Source organism: Hemitrygon akajei, chromosome 1 (genome assembly GCF_048418815.1).
Source record: "Hemitrygon akajei chromosome 1, sHemAka1.3, whole genome shotgun sequence".
In the NCBI taxonomy this organism is placed as follows: domain Eukaryota; kingdom Metazoa; phylum Chordata; class Chondrichthyes; order Myliobatiformes; family Dasyatidae; genus Hemitrygon; species Hemitrygon akajei.
In genome coordinates this window covers 163,014,104-163,041,436 of record NC_133124.1, presented here as the reverse complement: position 1 = coordinate 163,041,436, position 27,333 = coordinate 163,014,104, and the positions used below count along the sequence as shown (strand labels likewise).

General features: G+C 45.7%; 1 protein-coding gene across 2 annotated transcripts in view; it reads left to right on the top strand.

Annotated features, from left to right (window-relative positions):
- Positions 1–27,333, top strand: part of LOC140731875 (von Willebrand factor A domain-containing protein 7-like) — a 42,733-nt gene that overhangs the window by 9,113 nt on the left and 6,287 nt on the right. For both annotated transcript variants that reach the window (XM_073053822.1, XM_073053813.1), the window contains 12 exons: positions 1,588–1,681; positions 4,856–4,987; positions 5,714–5,894; positions 6,816–6,985; positions 7,620–7,732; positions 12,332–12,448; positions 12,929–13,105; positions 17,230–17,365; positions 17,698–17,850; positions 18,560–18,652; positions 23,517–23,785; positions 25,295–25,428. In XM_073053822.1, coding sequence (XP_072909923.1) covers positions 1,588–1,681; positions 4,856–4,987; positions 5,714–5,894; positions 6,816–6,985; positions 7,620–7,732; positions 12,332–12,448; positions 12,929–13,105; positions 17,230–17,365; positions 17,698–17,850; positions 18,560–18,652; positions 23,517–23,785; positions 25,295–25,428 — 1,769 coding nt within the window. The remainder of the gene's footprint in view (positions 1–1,587; positions 1,682–4,855; positions 4,988–5,713; positions 5,895–6,815; positions 6,986–7,619; positions 7,733–12,331; positions 12,449–12,928; positions 13,106–17,229; positions 17,366–17,697; positions 17,851–18,559; positions 18,653–23,516; positions 23,786–25,294; positions 25,429–27,333) is intronic.

The following is a 27,333-nucleotide window of genomic DNA, read 5'->3' as shown; positions in this document are numbered from 1 at the left end:
TAGGTCCAGCCCTCGGAGCGGTGAGGAGGGAGCACCGTGGGAGGGGCAGTGCGGAGGGAATTCCATGGGAGGGGGGTGAGGAGGGAGCACTGTGTAAAGGGTGGTAAGGTGGGAGCACTGTGGGAGGGGCAGTGTGGGGGAAATGCTGTAGGGGGAGTGAGTTGGGAGCTCTAGTGAGGAGGGAGCACCATGGGAGGGGCGGTGAGGAGCGACTCCATGGGAGGGCTGAGAAGGGAATGCTGTGGAAAGGCTGGTAACGTGGGAGCAGTGGTGACTGAGCACGGTGCCAAGTTCCTCCTGGTAACTGTGGGAGGGGCAGTGAGGGGGAATGCCTGATATGGGCGGTGAGGAGGGAGTGTACAGGAAGGGTTATCAATGAGAGAGTGTTGCCACAGGGATAGAGAGGAGGGAGAATGTCGTGAAGAGGAGGTTGGCAAGGAGTGTGTGTTACAGTATTGTCATCACAATATTGTGTTGTGATATTTAAATGGTATTAAAACTGCCCACATTGACCGGGATAAAATGATTCAATTTTAAGATAATTTAATAAATTATTCCCTGATGGGTCACTGACCTGGTTCCACCAGCACTTTTTCACCCCCGTCCTCAGGATAATAAGAGTCACAGTGCAATACAGAATAGATACAGACCCTTCAGCCCAAACACAACATGCTGACCCAGCTAGTCCCAGTTCCCTGCATTTGGTCCATATCCCTCCAGGCCCAGAACATATGTGTCTTAGGCACATATCTATAGTTAGGGTGCCTAAGATCTTTCCAAAGTAGTGTATTTGTCAGCGTGGAATGGAATGTGAGTTTGTAAACCTGGATGTTGGGAATGGCCGGGGTGGAGTGCCACAGGAGGGAGTGTAGGACAGGTGGCAGAGAAGGAATGCCGGGGGCAGGGGGTGCATGGGTGCAGACATACCCAGCCCTGAGACATCAGGCAAGGTCATTTGATTCTATGGAATTGGTTTATTGATCTCTCTGGTGCTCCATCCCCTCTCCCTTCCCCTTTCCCCAACCATCATTCTCCTTTCCCTGCCCCCTTCCCACTCTCAGTCCACAACAGAGATCCATATCAGAATCAGCTTTATCATCACGTCATGAAATGTGTTCTTTCGTGCAGCATTACAGTGCAATACATAAAATTATTGCAGGGCTGTGCACAACTCTTTAACTCCCTAGCTATATATACATGTGTCTAAGACGTGTATACATACACGTGTCGGCTGCTTCACACTTTCCATAGATGCTGCCTGACCTGCTGAGTTCCTCCAGCATTTTGTGTGTGTTGCTATGGATTTCCAGCATCTGCATAATCTGTCATGTTTACCTTTAGTTCTAGTCACACCCAACCCCAGTGCAAAAAGCCTGCTTGTATCGACCCTATCTAAATCCCTCGTAATTTTGTATAACTTTATCAAATCTCCTTTCAATATCCTGTGGTGAAGTCCTAATCTATTCAACCTCCTCCTGGAACTCAGGCCTCCGAGTCCCGGTAACGTCCTTGTAAATCCTGCTCTTTCTAGTTTAACCTTGTCCTTTTTAAACTGTCCACATCACTCCAAGTGCCATTTTCCTTCAGGATTTCTACAGCCACAGCAACTGGGTGGAGCTGGGCTTTAAAAGTCCGAACAGGAACCTCATCGATCCCAGTGGGACGATCGGGAATTTAGCAGGTGAGGGGGCCGCAGCCTTTCGGATTAACGCTTGCCGACGTCAGTGAATGGTTTCTCACAACTAGCGCAGCAGTTTGGGACGTCCAGAGTGTTGAGTTCAATTCCAGTGCCAGATGTACGTTCTCCCCGTGACCGTGTGGGATTCCTCCCGGTATTCCGGGTTCTTCCCACAGTCCAATGACACAGGTTAGTTGGTTAACTGGTCATTGTAAATTGTCCTGTGATTCGGCTAGGGTTAAATTGGTGAGTAACGAGTTAGTGTGTTTCGGTGGGCTGTTCCGTGCTGCATCTCTAAATGAACAGTAAAGTTAGAATGAGCAAGAGTAAATCCGTGAATGAATCAGGTTTATCATCACTGATTTATGCCGTGAAATGGGTCGTTTTGCAGGAGCAGTACAGAGCAATAAATGAAGAATCATGATAGATTACAATAAGAAATGCAAAAATAAATAAATAGGATCATATTTTTCATTGTATAATCTTTTTATTAATACATAATCTTCTACGACTACAGAATAATACAAAACTTCAACAAATTAATGTATACAATTAATAGAGCTGAAGAAAAAAAGCTAATCGTAATATATAAAAATGAAAAAAAAATTATATATAGAAAAAAGAAGGAAACAAAAGAACCCCATCTAACTAAGAAACCCCCCCCCATTAACTACATAAAAAAAACCCCATTAGGAATCAGCCCCCGGAAGCAATACGTTTAACCGTCATCTAGATATATAGAAAAAAGTCATCAACCGCCAATTCACATTTTTTAAAAATGATAATAAAATTGGAAGGAAACCATATAGAATAATTCAAATTAAATGGTAATATTTGGCAAAACAGCCCCATCTTCTCTCAAAATCAAATCCAGGTTCATACTAAGTTCTATTAATTTTTTCCAAGCTGAGACATAACATCACTTGAGAAAACCTTTCAATTAATGTAGGGGAAGAGATATCTTTCCATTTTAATAAAATAGCCCTTCTTGCCAGCAATGTAACAAATGCAATTACACGTTGATCTGAAGATGAAATACCCTGAATATGATGCGGAGCTATTCCAAATAGAGCAGTTAATCTATTAGGTTGTAAATTAATTTTCAGAGCTTTAGAGATTGTAGAAAATACAGATTTCCAAAACGGTTTTAATGAAGAACATGACCAGAACATATGTGACAAAGTAGCTACTTCAGTTTTACATCTATCACACTAATTATATGCACTAGGAAATATTTTAGATAGTCTCTCCTTTGTTAAATAATAACGATGGACAATTTTAAATTGAATTAAACAGTGATTGGCAGATATAGAAGAAGAATTTACATTTTTCAAAATTTGAACCCAATCTTCATTCACAAAGATCATATTAAGTTCTCTCTCCCAATCTTGTTTAATCTTTAGTGATAGCTTTTGTTTTTGTAACAAGAGTAAATTATAAATTCTACCAATGGAACCTTTCACTAAGGGATTCAATTTCAAAATGGTATCCAACAAATCAGTATGGAAATTTAGGTAAATATTGTTGTAAAAAATGTCTAACCTGAAAATATTGCAAAAAATGTGTATGACCGAGAGAGTATTTGTTAATTAACTCTTCAAAAGTCATCAATCGACCATTACAAAATAAATCTGTAAAAAATTAGATCCCTTTATTTTTCCATAGGAGAAAAATGGGGTCGGTTATTGAAGGTTTAAATGAAAAGTTTCGATATAAAAAAACTAGACAACTTAAATTGTTTAAAATTTTAAAAATTATGGAACTGAATCCAAATCTGTAAAGATTGTTTAATAACCGAGTAAGAATTTAAATTTGGAATTTTAGAGAGCTGTAAACGTAATGGAGCTCCTATAAATGGGATAATAAAGGGAGCAAAGTAGAAACTGCTGTTTATGGGTTCATGAACCGTTCAGAAATCTGATGGCAGAGGTGAAGAAGCTGCTCCTGAAAAGTCGAGGTTGTGACCTTCTCCCTGATGGTGGCAATGGGAAGGGGGCACAGTGGGGCTCCATGGTGATAGACACCACCCTCTGAGGAATTGCCTTTTGGAGTTGTTTTTTCTCACTGGGGAGGAGGATTGTTCCCGTGATGGAGATCGCTGAGACTCTAACCCTCTGCAGTTCCCTCCGATCCTCTGCACTGGCGCCTCCAGACGGTGTTCAGTTTGTCACCTTAGTACAGGAAGCAAAGGGAAGCTTTAGACATTCAGATAGGAGGAGCTTTACAAGGACAATACTTGGATTAGACAGCGTGTCTTATGTGAAAGGGTTGAGCGAGCTCGGGCTCTTCCCTCTGGAGTGAAGAAGGATGACAGGTGACTTGACTGAGGTGTACAAGATGGTAAGAGGCAGAGATAGAGAGGATAGTCAGAGACGTTTTCCCAGGGTGGAAATAGTCGATACGAGGGGGCATTCTCGTACTGGAGGAATGTACGGGGGGGGGGGGCAGGAATGAATCTACCAGAGGTATGATTTTTACACAGGGAGTGGTGGGTGTGTGGAATGAGCTGCCAGGGAGGGTGGGAGAGGCCAATATATATTTTTACCATTTTATTTAGAGATGTAGCATGGATCAGACCATCCCAGCCCATGAGATGCACCACCTCAGCAAATCAACTCATTTGAAGTTCTGGTCTCATTCTCGGGAGGATGTGGAAGCTTTGGAGAGGGTGCAGAGATTTTGCCAGCACAATGCCTGGATTAGAGAATACGGAACTGTTGAGCGAACTAGGACTTTTTTTTGGAGCAAAGGAGGATGAGAGGTGATAAGATAATGGCTAACAGCAGAGGACATCCCTTCAAAGTGAGTCGAGGAAAGTGTAGGAGGGATGTCAGAAGTACACCGAGAGTGGTGGGTGCTCAGAATGCACGGCCAGGGTGGTGGTAGAGAGGGAAACATTAGGGGTGTTCAGAAACACGTGGATTAAAGAAAAATGGAGGGTTATGTGGAAGATAAGGGTTAGATTGAACAAATTAGGGTCAGTACAAGTTTGTAGGCCAAATGGCCTGTGCTGTAGTGTTCTTTGTTCTAGAGAACATTGGTGAGGTCACACTTGGAACGTTGTGGTCACTTAGGGTCTGAGCATGGGGATGAGGGGGACTTGAGGAGGATGGTGAGAAGGGGGGAAATTGGCACATTGAGAGGGCAATGGACCCAGTGTTCCTGTTCCTGCTGCAGGGAGAGGTGACAAGACCTGCCAGAAATGTTCCAGCCCAGAAAGCTGCCAGGAAAATATCCAGTCCAACATCATCAGTCGCAAACTCATCACCACCGGCTACTTCAGTCTCATACTCTCCAGCAAGCCCGAAGGTAACAGTGGAGGCAGACAGCAAAACCCCAGAGGTGGAACAATGTGGCAGGGGACAGCCGGTCATAGAAATGGGGAGATGTGTCGGGCCTAGACAGGGTCATAGAGACAGGGAGGGATGTAGGGGCTGGGGGGCGTCAAAAAGATGCAGATGGGTGTAGGGGTCAGGGGTGTCACAGAGAAAGAGGGGTGTAGGAGCCAGAGGGAGTCAGAAAGACTGTGAGGGGTGTAGGAGCCAGGTGGGGGGGGTTTATAGAGATGGAGAGGTGTGTAGGAACCAGAGGGGGTCAGAGAGACTGAGAGGGGCATAGTAGCTGGAGGGGGGGGGGTCACAGAGACGGGGAGGGGTATAGGAGCTGGTGGGGGAGTGGTTACAGAGACAGGCAGAGGTATAGGAGTCGAATGGGGTCACAGAGATGGAGAGGGTTGTAGGAGCTGCAGGGGGAGAGTCACAGTGATGGAGAGGGTTGTAGGAGCTGCAGGGGGAGAGTCACAGTGATGGAGAGGGTTGTAGGAGCTGCAGGGGGAGAGTCACAGTGATGGAGGGGGGTGTAGGAGCTGGAGGGGGGTATCACAGTGATGGAGAGGGTTGTAGGAGCAAGAGGGGGTTACAGAGACAGAGAGGTGAAGGAGCCAAAGGAGGTCACAGACACAGGGAGAGCTGTGGGTGTCAGATATCCCCCAGCAGCCAAGAATGTGGTGAATTCCCAGGATTTTCCTCTTTCCAGGCAAGTGCAGTCACGGTGGGACATTGGATCTGACTGAGTTTGGGATCGGTGGGATTAACAAGGATACACTCTCGTCTCCTCATGGACACGAACACCTTCGGGCAGCGGCAATCGCTACACAGGCCTCCCTTGAACTCTTCCTGGATATTCGAGATGCAGTCGGTGACCTGAAATTCCTGCAGTACGGATCATTGCCTCTTGGGAATGTCGGAGCAAATCGGAATGTAGGGGCCAGAGTGGTCACAGAGACAGGTTGGGGTACAGGGGTCAGAAGGAGTCATGGGGAGGGCTGTAGGGATGAGAGAGATGGGGAGGATGTAAGGCTAAAGGGGCTACAGAGAAATCAGGAGCAGTTTAGGGGCTAGAGGGGGTCACTGGGAGGGGTGAAGGGGCGGAAGGCTCACAAGATGGGGAGGGTGTAAGGCTGGGGCGGTCACAGAGATGAATGGGTGCAGGGGATAGAGAGGGATTACAGAGATGGAGATGGGTGTAGGGGCTGGAGAGAGTAATGGGTGCACGGGACAGAGAGGGGTCACAGAGATGGGGAGGGGTGTAGGGGCTGGAGGGAGGGCGGTCACACAAACAGGAACTGGTGCAGGGGACAGGGAGGGGTCACAGAGATGGGGAGTGGTGTAGGGGCTGGAGGGAGGGTGGTCACAGACACAGGAACGGGTGCAGGGGACAGAGAGGGATTACAGAGATGGAGATGGGTAGGGGCTGGAGAGAGTAACGGGTGCATGGGACAGAGAGGAGTCACAGAGATGGGGAGGGGTGTAGGGTTGGAGGGTGGTCACAGAGACAGGAACTGGTGCAGGGGACAGAGAGGGGTCAGAGATGGGGAGGGGTGTAGGGGCTGGAGGGAGGGCAGTCACAGACACAGGAACGGGTGCAGGGGACAGAGAGGGATAACAGAGATGGAGATGGGTAGGGGCTGGAGAGAGTAACGGGTGCACGGGACAGAGAGGGGTCACAGAGATGGATGTAGGGTTGGAGGGCGGTCACAGAGACAGGAATGGGTGCACGGGACAGAGAGGGGTCACAGAGATGGGGAATGGTGTAGGGCTGGCTATGGACCTGGGTGAATCTCCCCTGTTCTCTGCAGGTTCCTCTGTGTGGACCCTCCCTCCGGCATCTCTTTCGTCATTGACACCACAGGCAGTATGCGGAACAGCATCGAGGCAGCCAAGCAGAGGACAATCAAAATCGTGCAGAGGACCCGGAATTCCCGATTCCAGCCCTCCTCCTACATCCTGGTACCGTTCAACGATCCAGGTGAGTCCAGTGCAGTTCCACCTCTCCCTGCTCACTGAGTGTGTTACGATGACCTTCTTGCCCCATAATGCCATAAGAATGGTAGAATTAGGCCATTTGGCCCATTTAGTCTTCTCTGTCATGGCTGATTTATTTTCTCTCTCAATCCCACTCTCCTCTTCTCCCCACAATTCTTGACCAATCAAGAACCTACCAACCTCTGCTTTAAATCTACTCAATGACGTGATTGAAGGGAGGGATGAGCAATGTGCGCGAGGAAGAGAGAGGGAGAGGTAAGAGCGGTAGTGAGGGTGAAGAGGTCAGATGATGTGCTGAGGGTCAATGAGGGAAGGTGATGGGGAGGAGGGAATAGTAGCGAGGGGAGGAGGTAGTGAGGGAGGAGAGGAAAAAAGTGGAGGGTTGATAAGAAGGTGGTGAGGGGAAAGGGGGAAGAAGAAGCAATGTGGAGGGTGTGGGGAGGAGGGGGTGAGGAAGGAGTGAGGAGGAGGGGGTAAGTAGGAGGGAGGTGGGAATGAGGAGGAGGGGTGAGGGGGACTGGATGAAGAGGGAATGGGGACAACCCCCACACTCCCATCCTCATCCCCCCACTACCCCAGTCACTCTGTTCCTGTCACTGATGCTCTCTGTTCCCCAGAGTTCGGGCCAGTATTTGAGACACGCGACCCCGATCAGTTCATTGTCCGTCTGCAGCAGTTAACGGCCGAGGGAGGGGGAGACGTACCGGAAATGTCCCTGTCCGCACTGCAGGTGTGTCCGTGTGTGTGTGTCTGTGAGTGACTGTGTGTGACTATGATTGTCTGTGTGTGACTGTGAGTGATTGTGAGTGATTGTGAATATCTGTGAGTGTCGTGCCAAAGGTTTAAAAAAAAGGAGAGGAAATTTTCAACGGTCTTTTAAATCGAAGCAAGAGGTGGAGAGGGAAGAAGCAAAGGCATCTCAGAGAGAAGCCGTTTTTAAAAAACTGATTGGGAAAAGAGGCTAGACTGCGCAGGCGCGTGACGTAGCGTGCCAAAGGTTTTTAAAAAAGACCACCCTATACAGCGGCTATCGTCGGAGTGGACTGAGGCAGAGTGGGACGGCTTTGGCTCAACAGGATTCGGCGAGAACAGGCAAAGGCGAGGTTTGAACGGGGCACGACTGCGCAAGCGCGTGAAAGTCGGCCTCTGAGATCAGCGGGGGAATTTAAAAAGCGAGCAGAGGCTGAGCACGAGCTTCACTCCAGGTGAGGTAAGGCCGGGTAAGCTCCTTTAATTAATCTAATTAGATTAGGAGTAGGTAATGGAGGCAGCAGTTAGGGCAGTTGAGTGCTCCGTTTGCAGTATGTGGGAAGTCAGGGCGAGCACAGTTGTCCCTGATGACTACACCTGCAAAAGGTGCATCCAGCTGCAGCTCCTGACAAACCATGTTAGGGAACTGGAGCTGGAGCTGGATGAACTTCGGATTATTCGGGAGGCAGAGGCAGAAATAGACAGGAGTTTCAGGGAGATAGTCACCCCTAGGAGTCAGGAGACAGGTAGTTGGGTGACTGTCAGGAGAGGGAAGGGGAATAGACAGAATGAGCGGAGCACCCCTGTGGCCGTTCCCATCAACAATAATTATACCATTTTGAATACTGTTGGTGGGGACGATTTACCAGGGACAAGTTGCAGTGGCTGCGTCTCTGGCACTGAGACTGGACCCTCAGCTCAGAAGGGAAGGAGGGAAAAGAGGAGAGCAGCAGTGATGGAGGATTCAGTAGTTAGGGGGACAGATAAGAGGTTCTGTGGAAGAGATCAAGAATCCCGGATGGTCTGTTGCCTCCCTGGTGCCAGGATCCACGATATCTCGGATCAAGTTCTCAGTATTCTCAATAGGGAGGGTGAGCAGCCTGATGTCGTGGTCCATGTAGGGACCAATGATGTGGGTAGGAAAAGTGAGGAGGTCCTGAAAGGTGAGGTTAGGGAGCTAGGTGCCAAGTTAAAGGACGGGACCTCCAGGATAGCAATCTCAGGATTGCTACCAGTGCCACATGCAGGTGGGTTTAGAAATAGTAAGATAGTGCAGATCAACACGTGGCTGAAGACGGTGCAGGAGAGAGGGCTTCAGATTTATAGATAATTGGGCAGTTTTCCAGGGAAGGTGGAACCTGTTCCGGCGGGACCGTTTACATTTGAACTGGAGGGGGACAAATATTCTTGCAGGTAGGTTTGCTAGAGAGGCTCCAGTGGATTTAAACTAGATATGAGGGGGGAGGGGAACCAGAGTGTGGGAACAGATGTATGGGAGCAGGAAGAAAAAGAAGGCAGTAAAGTTCTTTGTACTGTTAGAGATAAACAGAGAGGAAGAGGTGGAGAATTTCTTAAATGTATCTATTTTAATGCTAGGGGCATTGTAAGAAAGGTGGATGAGCTTAGAGCATGGATTGATACCTGGAAATATAATGTTGTAGCTATTAGTGAAACATGGTTGCAGGAGGGTGTGATTGGCAACTAAATATTCCTGGATTTCGTTGCTTCAGGTGTGATAGAATCGGAGGGACAAGAGGGGGAGTTGTTGCATTGCTTGTCAGAGAAAATATTACAGCGGTGCTCTGGCGGGATAGATTAGAGGGCTCGTCTAAGGAAACTATTTGGGTGGAATCGAGGAATGGAAAGGTGTAGTAACACTTATAGGGGTGTATTATAGACCACTGAATGGGGAGCGAGAATTGGAGGAGCAAATTTGTAAGGAGATAGCAGATATTTGTAGTAAACACAGGGTTGTGATTGTGGGAGATTTTAATTTTCCACACATAGACTGGGAAGCCCATTCTGTAAAAGGGCTGGATGGTTTGGAGTTTGTAAAATGTGTGCAGGATAGTATTTTGTACATAGAGGTACCAACTAGAGAAGGGGCAGTGTTGGATCTCCTGTTAGGGAATGAAATAGGTCAGGTGACGGAGGTATGTGTTGAGGAGCACTTCGGGTCCAGTGATCACAATGCCATTAGTTTCAATATAATTATGGAGAAGGATAGGACTGGACCCAGGGTTGAGATTTTTGATTGGAGAAAGGCTAACTTTGAGGAGATGCAAAAGGATTTAGAAGGAGTGGATTGGGACAACTTGTTTTATGGGAAGGATGTAATAGAGAAATGGAGATCATTTAAAGGTGAAATTTTGAGGGTACAGAATCTTTATGTTCCTGTTAGGTTGAAAGGAAAGGTTAAGAGTTTGAGAGAGCCATGGTTTTCAAGGAATATTGGAAACTTGGTTCAGAAAAAGAGAGAAATCTACAATAAATATAGGCAGCATGGAGTAAATGAGAATGTAAAAAGAATCTTAAGAAAGAAATTAGAAAAGCTAAAAGAAGATATGAGGTTGCTTTGACAAGTAAGGTGAAAATAAATCCAAAGGGTTTCTACAGTTATATTAATAGCAAAAGGATAGTGAAGGATAAAATTGGTTCCTTAGAGAATCAGAGTGGACAGCTATGTGTGGAGCTGAAAGAGATGGGGGAGATTTTGATCAATTTCTTTTCTTCAGTATTCACTAAGGAGAAGGATATTGAATTGTGTAAGGTAAGGGAAACAAGTAGGGAAGTTATGGAAACTATGACGATTAAAGAGGAGGAAGTGCTGGCACTTTTAAGGAATATAAAAGTGGATAAATCTCCAGGTCCTGACAGGATATTCCCTAGCACCTTGAGGGATGTTGGTGTAGAAATAGCAGGGACTCTGACAGAAATATTTCAAATGTCATTACAAACGGGGATGGTGCCGGAGGATTGGCGTATTGCTCATGTTGTTCCATTGTTTAAAAAGGGTTCTAAGAGTAAACCTAGCAATTATAGGCCTGTAAGTTTGACGTCAGTGGTGGGTAAATTACTGGAAAGTATTCTTAGAGATGGTATATATAATTATCTGGATAGACAGGGTATGATTAGGAACAGTCAACATGGATTTGTGCGTGGAAGGTCATGTTTGACAAATCTTAATGAATTTTTGGAAGAGGTTACTAGGAAAGTTGACCAGGGTAAAGCAGTGGATGTTGTCTATATGGACTTCAGTATGGCCTTTCACAAGGTTCTGCATGGAACGTTAGTTAGGAAGGTTCAGTCTTTAGGTATTAATATTGAATTAGTAAAATGGATTCAACAGTGGCTGGATGGGAGATGCCAGAGAGTAGTGGTGGATAACTGTTTGTCAGGTTGGAGGCCGGTGACTAGTGGTGTGCCTCAGGAATCTGTACTGGGCCCAATGCCGTTTATCATATACATTAATGATCTAGATGATGGGGTGGTAAATCGGATTAGTAAGTACACAGATGATACTAAGCTAGGTGGCATTGTGGATAATGAAGTAGGTTTTCAAAGCTTGCAGAGAGATTTAGGCCAGTTAGAAGACTGGGCTGAAAGATGGCAGATGGAGTTTAATGCTGATAAGTGTGAGTTGCTACATTTTGGTAGGACTAATCAAAATAGGACATACAGGGTAAATGGTAGGGCATTCAAGAATGCAGTAGAACAGAGTGATCTAGGAATAATGGTGCATAGTTCTCTGAAGGTGGAATCTCATGTGGATAGGGTGATGAAGAAAGCTTTTGGTATGCTGGCCTTTATAAGTCAGAGCAGTGAGTATAGGAGTTGGGATGTAATGTTAAAACTGTACAGGGCATTGGTGAGGCCAAATTTGGAGTATTGTGTACAGTTCTGGTCACTGAATTATAGGAAAGATGTCAACAAAATAGAGAGAGTACAGAGGAGATTTACTAGAATGTTACCTGGGTTTCAGCACCTAAGTTACCGAGAAAGGTTGAACAAGTTAGGTCTTTATTCTTTGGAGCGTAGAAGGTTGAGGGGGCTTGATAGAGGTATTTAAAATAATGAGGGTGATAGATAGAGTTGATGTGGATAGGCTTTTTCCAATGGGAGTAGGGGAGATTCAAACAAGAGGACATGAGTTGAGAGTTAGGGGACAAAGGTTTAGGGGTAACACGAGGGTGAATTTCTTTACTGAGAGAGTGGTAGCTGTGTGGAATGAGCTTCCAGTAGAAGTGGTAGAGGCAGGTTCGATATTGTCATTTCAAGTAAAATTGGATAGGTATATGGACAGGAAAGGAATGGAGGGTTATGGGCTGAGTGCCGGTCGGTGGGACTAGGTGAGAGTAAGTGTTTGGCACAGACTAGAAGGGCCGAGATGGCCTGTTTCCGTGCTGTAATTGGTTATAGTGACTGTGACTGTTTGTGAGTGTCTGTGAGTGTCTGATCCGGGGATCCGTACATTTGGGATATGTGAGTTCAGTGTGTGTGATCATCGGGTCTCTCTATGTGTGGGATCCCTTCCTGTTGTCCATGCCCTCTAAACCTTGACTTCTGCCCTCTCTTGCAGCTGGCCCTCACCCACTCGCTGCCTCTCTCCTACATCTACGTCTTCACCGACGCTCCAGCCAAAGATTTTCATCTGGCTCCCACCGTCCAGGCGCTGATTGAGCGCACCCAGTGTAAGGTAACCTCTCTGCCCGAGAATGCTGTCCTGTCCTCCCAGCCAACTGCATATCAGCACTGGTCATGTGGGCCAGGCCCTGGGGTGGGGTGAAGCTTCACCCGCCGTGCTCAACATGAGGAGATGGGGCCAGGGTGGGTCGGGTGTGGATTGATGAGTTACCAAGTGCCTTTGATATGTAGTATCGTGTCCACTCTACAATATGACACTGTAGGTCAATGCCATGATGTCATACCGTGTTTCAATTGCCTGACGTGGTATCATGTGCTGTGATCCTTTTGTATGTCTATGTATGGACATGAAGTTACATATTGTATCAAGATTGAAGTTTATGTGTCAGCTGTACGTAGACGGAAATGTATTCTCCGTGATGTCGTGTGCAGGATGCATGATATGGAAACGTGACCAATGTTCCTGTGATGATGCCACATGCGTGTTGTGTGTTCTGACCTTCTGAGACTCACCCCTCACTTCTCCCCCCAGGTTTCCTTCCTCCTGACCAACGTCCTGTCCCGCAGACGGCGCGGCACTGAGCCCAATCCCGGGATCGCACTGTACCAGGGTCTGGCCCGGGACTCGGGGGGGTTGGCGGTTCAGGTGAGCAGGAACCAGATTATGGACCTGACCGCCATCGTCGAGGGATCCATCACGGGAGAGCTGGTAACATCAAGTCCCCTCTCAGTGACTCCCTACCTCAACCTCTCCTCATTCCTACATCCCTCCTCCCCCTCCTCAACCCCTACTCACCCTCTTCCTCACTCTCCTCCCTCATCCTCAGTCCTCCTCCTCACCTGCATGTTGGTCTGATGGAGAAATACCTTGAATATATTGAGGAATTAAACCAAACAAAACTGTCAACTTATTAAGTTGTAAATTAATTTTTAAAACTATAGAAATTGTAGAGAATATAGATTTCCAAAAATGTTTCAATACAGAACATGACCAAAATATATGTGTCAATGTAGCTGTCTCGGTTTTACATCTGTCACACTGACTATCAACATTAGGAAACATTTTAGACAGTCTCTCTTTTGTCAAATAGTAACAATGTACAATTTTAAATAGAATTAAAGAGTGACTGGCACAGATTGAAGAGGAGTTAACCAACTTCAAAATCCACAACCAATCCACTGTTATCAAGTTCATGTTAAGCTCTCTCTCCCAATCTTGCTTAATCTTAAGTGAAGGGTAATTTTGCTGTTGCAACAATAAATTATAAATTTTCCCAATAAAACCCTTCACTAAAGGATTCATTTTAAAAATAATATCTAACAGGTCAGGATCCTGTATATATGGAAAATTACTTCTTGTAAGAAGTGTCTGACCTGAAGATATTGCAGGAAATGTGAATACGTGAGAAAATACTTAGTCATCAATTTCTCAAAAAAATCAATCGGCCATCTTGGAACAGATCCATGATGGAATAAACTCCTTTATTTCTCCAAAGAAGAAAATTAGGATCACTTAATGAAGTTTAAATAAATAATTTCCATAAATTAAACTAAAAAGTCTAAATTTTTTGAGATTAAAAAAATTATGAAACTGGAACCAAGTTCGTAGTGACTGCTTAATCACAGGGTATAAATTTAAATTAGTAATTTTGGCTAATTGTACAGGTAGAGAAGCACTTAATAACGAGGTTAAATGAGACTTTTTCACAGCATTCAATTCCAAATCAGCCCAAGGTGGTCGTTCATTTCTATCAGCCCAATATAACCAAAAACACATATAACATATATTAACAGCCCAATAATATATTTTTAAATTAGGCAGAGCAAGACCTCCATCCTTTTTTAATTTTTGTAAGTGCTATTTACCAATTCTTGGTCTTTTATTATTCCAAACAAAAGATTAAATAATAGAGTCAACCTGATCAAAAAACTTCTTAGTTAAAAAAAAGGGATATTTTGAAATACATATAAAAATTTTGGTAAAATCATCATTTTAACTGCATGAATTTGGCCGGCTAGTGGAAGTGTAAGTGGATTCCATCTACAAAATAATTGCTTCATAAAATCCACTAAAGGAACCAAATTAGCTTTATAAAAGATTTTTAGTAATAATGACACCTAAATATTTAAATGAGTCCATAACTCTAAAACGAATGTCATCATATATAGAAGCAGAATCATTTAGGGGAAATAATTCACTTTTATGAAGGTTTAGTTTATATCCTGAAAACTTTCCAAAATCATTTAATAGTTTCAATAAACTAGGAATGGATTCTTCGGGATTTGAAATATAAAATGATGAGATCATCAGCATAAAGGGAGATCTTATGAATAGTCCCATTTATGAAAATTCCATGGATATCTTTCACTTCACAAAGTGCAATAGCCAAGGGTTCCAGCACCAAATTAAATAACAAGGGACTTAACGAACTTCCTTGTATCGTACCCCACGAAAGCCGAAAAAAGGAGATCTGCAATTATTAGTAACAACAGTAGAAATAGGCTTTTATATATCATTCTGATCCACTTATTAAAATTAATACCAAAGCCAAATTTCACTAAAACATTAAATAAGTATTTCCATTCAACTCTGTCAAATGCCTTTTCAGCATCGACAGAAACAACACGTTGGGGAGTCTTAGAAAAAGATGAATATATAACATTGAACAGTCTCCGAACATTAGAGAAGGAATAATGTCCCTTTACAAACCTGTTTGGTCTTGAGAGATAATTTTAGCTATAAAATTCTCCAGCACATTAGCCATTATTTTTGAAAGAATTTTAGCATCCACATTTAATAATGAAATAGGTCTATATGAAGCACAGTCTTCATATATAGACTTAGGGTCTTTATCTTTCTTAAGAATTAGAGAAATATAAGCTTTATAAAATGTGGGAGGTAACTCTCCTATCAAAAATGAACCTTTAAACATTTTCAACAAGCAATTTTTCAAATTTTTTATAAAATCCTACAGAATAACCATCCAGTCCAGGAGCTTTACCTGATTGCATTGAAAAATAGCTTTCTGAATTTCATTTTCAGTAATAGGAGCGTCAAGAGTTTGTTGATCTTCAACAGAAATTCGAGGAAAAACGATCTTTTGTAAAAAAAAATACATTCATTTTAGGAGAATCAACTGGAAACTGAGATTTATAAAGTTCAATGTAAAAGTCTTGAAAAATTTTATTAATGTCTTCATAATTACATGCTAAACTACCATCTCCCTTATGAATTTTTAAAATTTGTCTTTTAGCTCTAGCTGCTTTTAATTGAGATGCTAATAGCTTATTATTTTTATCTCCAAACACATAAAATTGACTTTTCAATTTAAGCAAATTTCTTTCAATAGGATAAGTTAATAATAAATTATATTGTGATTGGAGTTCAATTCTTTGTTTGAATAAATCAATGTTAGGAGAGATTGCATAAAGATTATCCAAGTCTTTAATCTGTTTTGAAATCTTATCTAACTCTGTTTTTGTCTGTATCTTAAGCTTAGCTGAATAGGAGATTATCTGACCGCGCAATTATGCTTTAAATGTATCCCATATAATAAATTTCAACACATCCCCTGTATAATTAAAAATAAAAAAACTTTTATTTGAGTCACAATAAATTTGACAAAGTCCGAACCTTGTAATAAATTTTCTGGAAAACGTCAAGGGAAATTTGCAATAACCACATCATTCAATTCAACAGCTAAACCTAAAGGCGCATGATCCGAGAAAATGATTTCTGGAGTTTGGACAGAAATTGGGGATCAGCTATAAAATAATTGATCCTCAAATATTTTTGTGAAAATGTGAAAAAAAGAATAATCTCTATCATTAGGATGTAAATGTCTCCAAATTTCAACCAGCTATTAGCATCTCAATTAAAAGCAGCTAGAGCTAAAAGACAAATTTTAAAAATTCATAAGGGAGATGATAGTTTAGCATGTAATTATGAAGACATTAATAAAATTTTTCAAGACTTTTACATTGAACTTTATAAATCTCAGTTTCCAGTTGATTCTTCTTCAGCTCAGTTACCCTCTTCCCTCCTTTAATCACAAGCCCCTCCTATGCCGCTTAGCTCACCTCTAGCTCCCCAACCCTTCAGCCTCATTCTTTCTTCCCTTCCCTCTCCTCCCACTCTCTTTCCCTCCCTGTCTTATTCCCCCTCCCCCTCCTCTCTATCCCCTCCCTATCCCACTCTGCCCCCCTCACAGAATGGAGGAGAGTGAAGCTGTTGTTGATAATCATGGGGCAACAGGGAGAGATTGTTCCAGGGCACTATGAGCAGCCCTGGAGATGAGACACAGCTGTCTCATCGAGAGTCTCGGGATCAGGGTCTCACCCTGATCCTCACTGATTTCCCAGGAATTGGGAAAATGGGAAATGCCCCCATCAGGAAATCAAGCAGAATTGTCGGGTGTGGGAATATGCGGCTGGACGACACAGAGAGGCCAGAACCAAAATTGGCAAAGTCCTGGTATAAGGAGTTGGAAATCCCAGAACAGAATTTTGTTACTTAGCCGTGAAATTGGGAAGGGAGGCAGGGTAGCTTTGGGATTCCCTCTTGTGACACTCATTCCAGGGTGAATGGGTGGCAGTGTTGGTAATTAATGGGTATAGCAACTTGAGGGATTTCTAGCATCAACTGAAGGCAGAGTGGCCTGGTCCTGATGGGATTGTTTCCCTGAAATGGGGTCACAGCAAAACTCTTCTTTACATTGCTCCCTACCTGAACAGATTAGATTGGTCAGTTTGAGGTGGAGTGGAGGAGAGAGGGGTGGTTGAGAGGGACTGGGTCACAGGGCAAAGGTCAGGGATCATGGTATCCTGTTTCAGGTCACCATCCTTCAGCGAGATGGAAACACGGATCACCTCACAAACGTCTTCCCCTTCCATGTGGATGGAGCGCTGAGGAACGTCACCATCTTCCTGTCTGGTAGTCCGGCCAACTTCCACATCTCCAGTCCAAGAGGTGAGGAGAGACTCCAGTTCCTACACCCCTCCACTCCCCATCTCTGTGACCACCTTTTGCCTCTACACCCCTCTCTCTCTCTGGGTCTCCCTTCTTCAGCTCCTGCACCTTACCATCTCTGTGACCCCCTCCAGCCCCTACACCCCTTCCATTCACGATGACCCCCCCCCCCCACCGGCCTCCATACCCCCCTACATCCCTAGAACATCTCTATGACTCCTTCTGGCCCTTAAACCCTCTCCATCTCTGACCCCACCCAGGAATCATCCTGTTCCAGTTATGAGTGACCTGTCCTGCTGATGACTGACCGGCCTCTCCCTCCCTCTCTGCAGGTATTCAGCAGCCTCACTCTAGCTCCTCGGGGACACTGGCAACTATTGAGCGCCTGGGAGACCTCTTCATCGTGACGCTGAACGTAGAGCCCGAGCTCGGCGAATGGAGCCTCACTGTACAGTCGGGGACCCCATACACGGTGAAAGTGACAGGTGTCTGCACTCCACCTTGTCTGATCCGGTCTGTCTCTCTTCTGAACTTCAGTGTCCTGAATTAACTCCATTTCCAGCCTCTCTCTCTCCTTCCCCTCACTCTCCCTGACCCTCTCTCTCACCTTTCTCCTTTCTGCCTCTCCTTCTCTCTTGTTTCTCTGCTTTTCCACATTCTGTCTGATGCATCACCCTTTTCGTGTCCTCTCTTCCACCCCTCTCTTTCCCATTCACTCTCACCCTCCCTCTTTCTCACTTTCACTTCTCTTTCTGTGCTCTGCTGCTCTTTATCCTGATCCTCTTTCTCCCCCTCCAGCAGGGAGTGTCGGAGGGAGTACAGTGTGCAAAGGAAAGTGTAATGGGTGTATAATGGACTGCCATATGACTGTAATGGGAGTGTAATGGGGAATGGGGAGTGTAATGAGGAATGTAATGTGGGTGTATAGAGGGACTCTAATGGGGAAATAACAGGTCCCATAACAGGGATATAATGGGGGCAGTATGGGAGTGTATAAAGGGGTTATAATGTATCTGTTTCAGAACCATAATGGGTAGTTACTGGGACAATAATAAGAGTTTAATACGTCCTGTAATTGGGATGTAAATAGGACAGTAATAGGAGTGAAACAGGGACTGTTATGAGATTACAATACCTATTCTGACCGCCTGCTCTGAAAAAAAAATTAAATATTATACTATATTATACCCCCAGGACAGAGTGTCGTGGATTTCCTGTACGAGTTTGTGGAGGCTTTTGAGGGTCCCCACCCCGGGTTGGTCACCGTGACTGGCCGACCCTTGGCAGGTAACCAACAGCGCCATGCCGAGATCCCCCGCTGCTACTCCACCCCACCCACACACGCACTCCTCCCCTCCCTCACACATTCTATCGCCACACACACGTTCACTCCTGACAACCCGGGATGAGAGCCGTCGTCATCTGTTCCCAGAGCAACTTCCCACCCTTCATCGTCTCCTGAGAGGGGGAGAGAAGAAAGGGAAAGAAAGAGGAGGAGAGGCAGGAGAGGGAGGGAGAGGGATGGAGAAGGAGAGGGAGAGAGTGGTGAGTAAGTCAGAGAAAGAATGGGACTGGGAGGGTGAAAGAGAGAGAAAGGGATTGGATGGGTGGAGAGAGAGAGAGAGATGGAAGAAGAGGGGTGGGGAGAGGAAGAGAGACAGGGATGATGGAGACTCCCTGTTCTTTTAAACCAGGGGATCTTAACCTTTTTTTTATGTCATGGGGCCATTTGCCAGTCTGCTGAAGACTATGGACCCCTTCTCAGAATTATGTATTTCAGTATATAATGTAAAATACACAAGATTACAAAGAAAACAATTCTATTGAAATACAGTCATCAAAATATATAAAACTCTAATCTGTGATCATTTTTGTGTCTCTATTAATACATTAAATACATAGAAACATAGAAAATAGGTGCAGGAGTAGGCCATTCGGCCCTTCGAGCCTGCACCGCCATTCAGTATGATCATGGCTGATCATCCAACTCAGAACCCTGTACATGCTTTCTCTCCATACCCCCTGATCCCTTTAACCACAAGGGCCATATCTAACCTCCTCTTAAATATAGCCAATGAACCGGCCTCAACAGTTTCCTGTGGCAGAGAATTCCACAGATTCACCACTCTCTGTGTGAAGAAGTTTCTCCTCATCTTGGTCCTAAAAGGCTTCCCCTTTATCCTTAAACTGTGACCCCTTGTTCTGGACTTCCCCAACATCGGAAACAATCTTCCTGCATCTAGCCTGTCCAATCCCTTTAGAATTTTATACGTTTCAATAAAATCCCCCCTCAATCTTCTAAATTCTAGTGAGTATAAGCCTAGTCGATCCAGTCTTCTTCATATGAAAGTCCTGCCATCCCAGGAAACAATCTGGTGAACCTTCTTTGTACTCCCTCTATGGCAAGAATGTCTTTCCTCGGATTAGGGGACCAAAACTGCACACAATACTCTAGGTGCGGTCTCACCAAGGCCTTGTACAACTGCAGTAGAACCTCCCTGCTCCTGTACTCAAATCTTTTTGCTATGAATGCCAACATACCATTTGCCTTTTTCACCGCCTGCTGTACCTGCATGCCCACCTTCAATGATTGGTGTACAATGACACCCAGGTCTCGTTGTACCTCCCCTTTTCCTAATCGGCCACCATTCAGATAATAATCTGTTTTCCTGTTCTTGCAACCAAAGTGGATAACCTCACATTTATCCACATTAAATTGCATCTGCCATGAATTTGCCCACTCACCTAACCTATCCAAGTCACCCTGCATCCTCTTAGCATCTTCCTCACAGCTAACACCGCCGCCCAGCTTCGTGTCATCCGCAAACTTGGAGATGCTGCATTTAATTCCCTCGTCTAAATCATTAATATATACTGTAGACAACTGGGGTCCCAGCACTGAGCCTTGCAGTACCCCATTAGTCATTGCCTGCCTTTCTGAAAAGGTCCCATTTACTCCCACTCTTTGCTTCCTGTCCGCCAACCAGTTCTCTGTCCACATCAATACCATACCCCCAATACCGTGTGCTTTAAGTTTGCACACTAATCTCCTGAGTGGGACCTTGTCAAAAGCCTTTTGAAAATCCAAATATACCATATCCACTGGTTCTCCCCTATCCACTCTACTAGTTACATCTTCAAAAAATTCTATAAGATTCGTCAGACATGATTTTCCTTTCACAAATCCATGCTGACTTTGTCCGATGATTTCACCTCTTTCCAAATGTGCTGTTATCACATCTTTGATAACCGACTCTAGCATTTTCCCCACCACCAATGTCAGACTCACCGGTCTATAATTCCCCGGATTTTCTCCCCTTCCTTTTTTAAAAAGTGGGGTTACATTAGCCACCCTCCAATCCTCAGGAACTAATCCAGAATCTAAGGAGTTTTGAAAAATTATCACTAATGTATCCACTATTTCTTGGGCTACTTCCTTAAGCACTCTGGGATGCAGACCATCTGGCCCTGGGGATTTATCTGCCTTTAATCCCTTCAATTTACCTAACACCACTTCCCTACTAACATGTATTTCCCTCAGTTCCTCCATCTCACTAGACCCTCGGTCCCTTACTATTTCTGGAAGATATATTTATGTCCTCCTTAGTGAAGAAAGAACCAAAGTAGTTATTCAATTGGTCTGCCATATCTTTGTTTCCTATGGTCAATTCACCTGTTTCTGATTGTAAGGGACCTACATTTGTCTTGACCAATCTTTTTCTTTTCACATATCTATAAAAGCTTTTAGAGTTAGATTTATGTTCCCTGTCAGCTTTCGCTCATAATCTTTTTTCCCTTTCCTAATTAAGCCCTTGTGTCTCTGAATTTCTCCCAGTCCTCAGGTGTGCCACTTTTTTTTGCTAATTTATATGTTTCTTCTTTGGACTTGATACTATCCCTAATTTCCCTTGTCAGCCACGGGTGCACTACCTTCCCTGGTTTATTCTTTTGCGATCTTTAAATGCTTGCCATTGCATATCCACCGTCATATTATGGTCACTCTTACCCAAGGGGCCTCGCACGACAAGATTGCTAACTAACCCTTCCTCATTGCTCAATACCCAGTCTAGAATGGCCTGCTCTCTAGTTGGTTCCTCGACATGTTGGTTCAGAAAACCATCCCGCATACATTCCAAGAAATCCTCTTCCTCAGCACCCTTACCAATTTGGTTCACCCAATCTATGTGTAGATTGAAGTCACCCATTATAACTGCTGTTTCTTTATTGCACGCATTTCTAATTTCCTGTTTAATGCCATCCCCAACCTCACTACTACTGTTAGGTGGCCTGTACACAACTCCCACCAGTGTTTTCTGCCCCTTAGTGTTATGCAGCTCTACCCATATCGATTCCACATCCTCCAGGCTAATGTCCTTCCTTTCTATTGTGTTAATCTCCTCTATAACCACCAATGCTACCCCACCTCCTTTTCTTTCCTGTCTATCCCTCCTGAATATTGAATATCCCTGGATGTTGAGCTCCCATCCTTGGTCATGCTGGAGCCATGTCTCTGTGATCCCAACTGTATCATATTCATTTATAACTTTCTGCACAATCAATTCATCCACCTTATTACGAATGCTCCTCGCATTGACACACAAAGCCTTCAGGCTTGTTTTTACAACACTCTTAGCCCTTACACAATTATGTTGAAAAGTGGCCCTTTTTGCTTTTTGTCCTGGATTTGCCTGCCTGCCACTTTTACTTTTCACCTTACTACTTTTTGCTTCTACCCTCATTTTACACCCCTCTATCTCTCTGCACTTGTTCCCATCCCCCTGCCACATTAGTTTAAATCCTCCTGAACAGCAGTAGCAAACGCTCCTCCTGGGACATTGGTTCCAGTCCAGCCCAGGTGCAGACCGTCCTGTTTATACCGGTCCCACCTCCCCCAGAACTGGTTCCAATCCCCAGAAATTTGAATCCCTCCCCCTTGCACCATTTTTCAAGCCACGTATTCATCTGAACTATCCTATTTCTACTCTGACTAGCACGTGGCACTGGTAGTAATCCAGAGATTATTACCTTTGTGGTCCTACTTTTTAGTTTATCTCTTAACTCCCTAAATTCACCTTGTAGGACCTCATCCTGTTTTTTACCTATATCGTTGGTACCTATGTGTACCACGACCACTGGCTGTTCACCCTCCCATTCCAGAATGTCCTGCAGCCGCTCAGAGACATCCTTGACCCTTGCACCAGGGAGGCAACATACCATCCCGGAGTCTCGTTTGCGGCCGCAGAAATGCCGATCTATTCCCCTTACAATCGAACCCCCTATCACTATAGCTCTCCCACTCCTTTTCCTTCCCTCCTGTGCCACAGAGCCACCCATGGTGCAATGAACTTGGCTGCTGCTGCCTTCCCCTGATGAGACATCACCCCCAACAGTATCCAAAACAGTATCTCTGTTTAGGAGGGAGATGACTCCTGCACTACCTGCCTACTGCTACGCCGTCTAGTGGCCACCCCTTCCCTTTCTGCCTGTGTAGCCTTTACCTGCGGTGTGGCCAACTTACTGAACGTGCTATTCACGACTTTCTCAGCATCGCGGATGCTCCAGTATGAATCCAATCGCAGCTCCAGACGCTCAATCCGGTCTGCCAGAAGCTGCAGTTGGACACACTTCCTGCACACATAGTCGTCAGGGACACTGGAAGTATCCCTGATTTCCCACATGCTGCAGGATGAACAAACCACGGGGCCGATCTCAGCTGCCATGACCTACCCAATACTTGCCTCAACTTTTGAAACTTTCTCCTTTGAAAGGAACTTAACTGGCCTTGTCCTCAGCCTCTGCTCGTCGAAGCCTCTCGAGACAAAGCCTTCCTACTCTGTCTCCCTCTACTCCGTCGCCCGCTCCGTTTACTGTCCTCTTTAAATTCTCCAGCTACCTCACGGTCCGACTTACACGCGCTTGCGCAGACATCCCCCCGTTAAACTGCCGAAGAAAATGTATACAGGAGTATACATTTAAAAAACCCACTATTTTAAATATTTATGCTCGACAGACAGGAAGACTACGATCATGTTAGATCCACTGTAATTTCAATGAGAAGTTAGTGAATATAATGACATAAATTTTTCCCATCCAAGCCGAAGGGAATCGTTGTCAATCAGTGTTTAATTATCGTCTCTGGTCCTTGGTCCAGGTGAACCAGCCACACTCAGGGTCACAATGACGGGGTTAGAGAACTACCCATCCCACCAGCCCAAGAACATCTCCCTGCTGGACTTCCAGGGGAGGACGCTCAGTAAGGAGGCCCTGACTCCGACCTCAGAGACCGGCACTTTCCTGGCAGAGTTCCTGAGTTTTCCATCGCAAGAGTTCTTGGTGCTGCTCGCAGGGACGGAGGAGGTTGGGAGGATTTTCCGGAGGCAGAGTCCATCTGTCACCTCCATCAGCAGTACCAAACTCACGGTGAGATCAAACACAGGGTGAGGTTCCCTCCTCACCGTCCCATCACACACTCCCAGGGTCAGACACAGAGTGAAACTCCCTCCACACCGTCCCATCACACACTCCCGGGGTCAGACACAGAGTGAGGTTCCCTCCACACCGTCCCATCACACACTCCCAGGGTCAGACACAGAGTGAAACTCCCTCCACACTGTCCCATCACACACTCCCGGGGTCAGACACAGAGTGAACCTCCCATCACAGGCTCCCGGAATGAGACACAGACGGAAGCTCCCTCCACACCATCCTGTCACACACTCCCGGGGTCAGACACAGAGTGAAACTCCCTCCACACCGTCCCATCACACACTCCCGGGGTCAGACACAGAGTGAAGCTCCCTCCACATGTTCCCATCACACACTCCCGGGGTCAGACACAGAGTGAAGCTCCCTCCACACCGTCCCCTCACACACTCCCGGGGTCAGACACAGAGTGAAGCTCCCTCCACACCGTCCCATCACACACTCCCGGGGTCAGACACAGAGTGAAGCTCCCTCCACACCATCCCATCACACACTCCCGGGGTCAGACACAGAGTGAAGCTCCCTCCACACCGTCCCCTCACACACTCCCGGGGTCAGACACAGAGTGAAGCTCCCTCCACACCGTCCCATCACACACTCCCGGGATCAGACACAGAGTGAAGCTCCCTTCACACCATCCCATCACACGCTCCCGGGGTCAGACACAGAGTGAAGCTCCCTCCACACCGTCCCATCACACACTCCCGGGGTCAGACACAGAGTGAAACTCCCTCCACACCGTCCCATCACACACTCCCGGGGTCAGACACAGAGTGAAGCTCCCTCCACATGTTCCCATCACACACTCCCGGGGTCAGACACAGAGTGAAGCTCCCTCCACACCGTCCCATCATACACTCCCGGGGTCAGACACAGAGTGAAACTCCCTCTACACTGTCCCATCACACACTCCCGGGGTCAGACACAGAGTGAAGCTCCCTCCACACCGTCCCATCACACTCCCGGGGTCAGACACAGAGTGAAACTCCCTCTACACTGTCCCATCACACACTCCCGGGGTCAGACACAGAGTGAAGCTCCCTCCACACCGTCCCATCATACACTCCCGGGGTCAGACACAGAGTGAAACTCCCTCCACACCGTCCCATCACACACTCCCGGGGTCAGACACAGAGTGCAACTCCCTCCACACCATCCCATCACACACTCCCGGGGTCAGACACAGAGTGAAGCTCCCTCCACACCGTCCCATCAAACACTCCTGGGGTCAGACACAGAGTGAAACTCCCTCTACACCGTCCCATCACACACTCCCAGGGTGAGAAACAAAGTGAAACTCCCTCCGCACCGTCCAATCACACCCTCAGACACAGGGTGAAGATCCCTCTACAATGAGCTTGCTCTGATTGGTGATAGATTATTGATTTTCAATCAATGTTGGTGATTGGTTATTGATTTATGATGTTTCTTCCTCGGGTGTCTCAGGTCATGTTTGATCCCAGCTTTATCGCAGGTGAAAACATTACCATCCGCTTCAACATTTCCAATGCTGGTCCGGGATCTGTGTACAGTATCTCTTTGGCTGACGATCAAAATGTCACAAGTGGAAACCCTCTGAGGTGGGAACACAAATCACCCCCATTAGCCCCACCTCCCATTTTCGCATCTGATTGAGCGCCACACTGCATGAGGGTGGAAATCAGTGAGTGCCTTTGTTAGGAGGGAGTCCACTCTGTGGGAGGGGCACTGAGAAGGGCACATGCTGCTGTGGGGGGGGGGGGGTGCGCGGCAAGGAGAGATCACGTTGGGTGGTGAGGACGGGGTGCCGAGTGAGTTACAGAGGAAAAGTTAGTGGGAAGGTGGAGGACTGGGAAGCATTTATATATCCACAGAAGGCAATTAAGCAGCAATTTGGGAAATAAGATGGAACGTGAAGGAAAGCTAGCCAATAATATAAAAGATGAGACCAAAAGTTTTTCCAGATATATAAAGAGTAAAAGAGACAAGAGTGAGTATCAGGTCACTGGAGAATGACGTTGGAGAGGCAGTAAAGGGGGACAAAGAAATGGCAGATGAACTGATTAAGTATTTTGTGTCAGTCTTCACTCTGGAAGACACTAGCAGAATGCCGGAAGTTCCCGGGGTTCGGAGGGAGAAGTGAACGTTGTTGTTGTTATTGAGTAGAAGGTGCTTGGGAAACTGAAAGGTCTGAAGGTAGATAAATCACCTGGACCAGATGATGTACACCCCATGATTCTGAAAGAGGTATCTGAAGAGATTGTGGAGTCATTGTAGTGATCTTTTAAGAATCACTTGATTTAGGAATGGTTCCGGAGGACTGGAAAGTTGAAAATGTCATTCCACTCTTTAACAGTGAAGTAGGCAAAAGACAGGAAACTATAGTCTGACCTCAGTTGTTGGGAAGATGTTGCAGTCGATTGCTAAGAATGTGGTTTTGGGGTACTGAGAGTCAGGCCAAAGTCAGCATGGTTTCCTGAAGGGAAAATCTTACCTGTCAAATCTGTTGGAATTCTTTGCAGATGATATGAAAATAGGTGGAGGGTCAGGGAGCATTGAGGAAGCTGGGACTCTGTAGAAGTACTTAGACAGATTAGGAGAATGGACAAAGAGGTGGGAAATGGAATAGATCGTTGGGAAGTGTGTGGTCATGCACTTTGGTAGAAGGAATAAAAGTGTAGACTATTTCCTAAACAGGGAGCAAATTCATGAATCAGAGTTGCAAAGGGACTTGGTAATCTCCGTGCAGGATTCCCTAAAGGTTAAGTCAGTGATGAGAAAGGTGAATGCAATGTTGGCATTCATTTTGAGAGTCCAAATATGAAAACAAGGATGTAATGCTGAGGCTTTATAAGGCATTCCTCAGACTACACTTGGGGTATTGTGAGCTGCTTTGAGCACCTTCTCTAAGGAAAGATGTGCTGGCATCGGAGAGAGTCCAGATGAAGTTCACAAGATTGATCCAGGGACTGAAAGGGTTAATGTGTGAAGAGCGTTTGATGAACCGACCAGAGTTTATAAGAATGAAGAGGGATCTCACTGAATCCTATCAAATATTGAAAGTCCCAGATAGAGTGCATGTGGAGAGGATGTTTCCTACAGCGGGGGAGTCCAGGGCCTGAGGGCACAGTATCAGAATACAAGGTTGTCCCTTTGGAACAGAGATGAGGAGGAATTTCTTTAGCCAGAAGGTGGTGAATCTGTGGAATTCATTTTCCCACGTGGCTCTGGAGGCAAAGTCTTTGAGTATGTTTAATATGCAGGTTGATAGGTTCTGGATTAGTAAGGGTATCAAAGGGTATGTGGAGAAGGCAGGAGAATGCGGTTGAGAAGGATAATAAATCAGCCAATTATTATCCAGGGATTAGCAGTGAGGAGGGAGACGCTGTGGGATTAGCGGAGAGGAGGGAGACGCTGTGGGATTAGCGGAGAGGAGGGACGCTGTGGGATTAGCAGTGAGGAGGGAGACGCTGTGGGATTAGCAGTGAGGAGGGAGACGCTGTGGG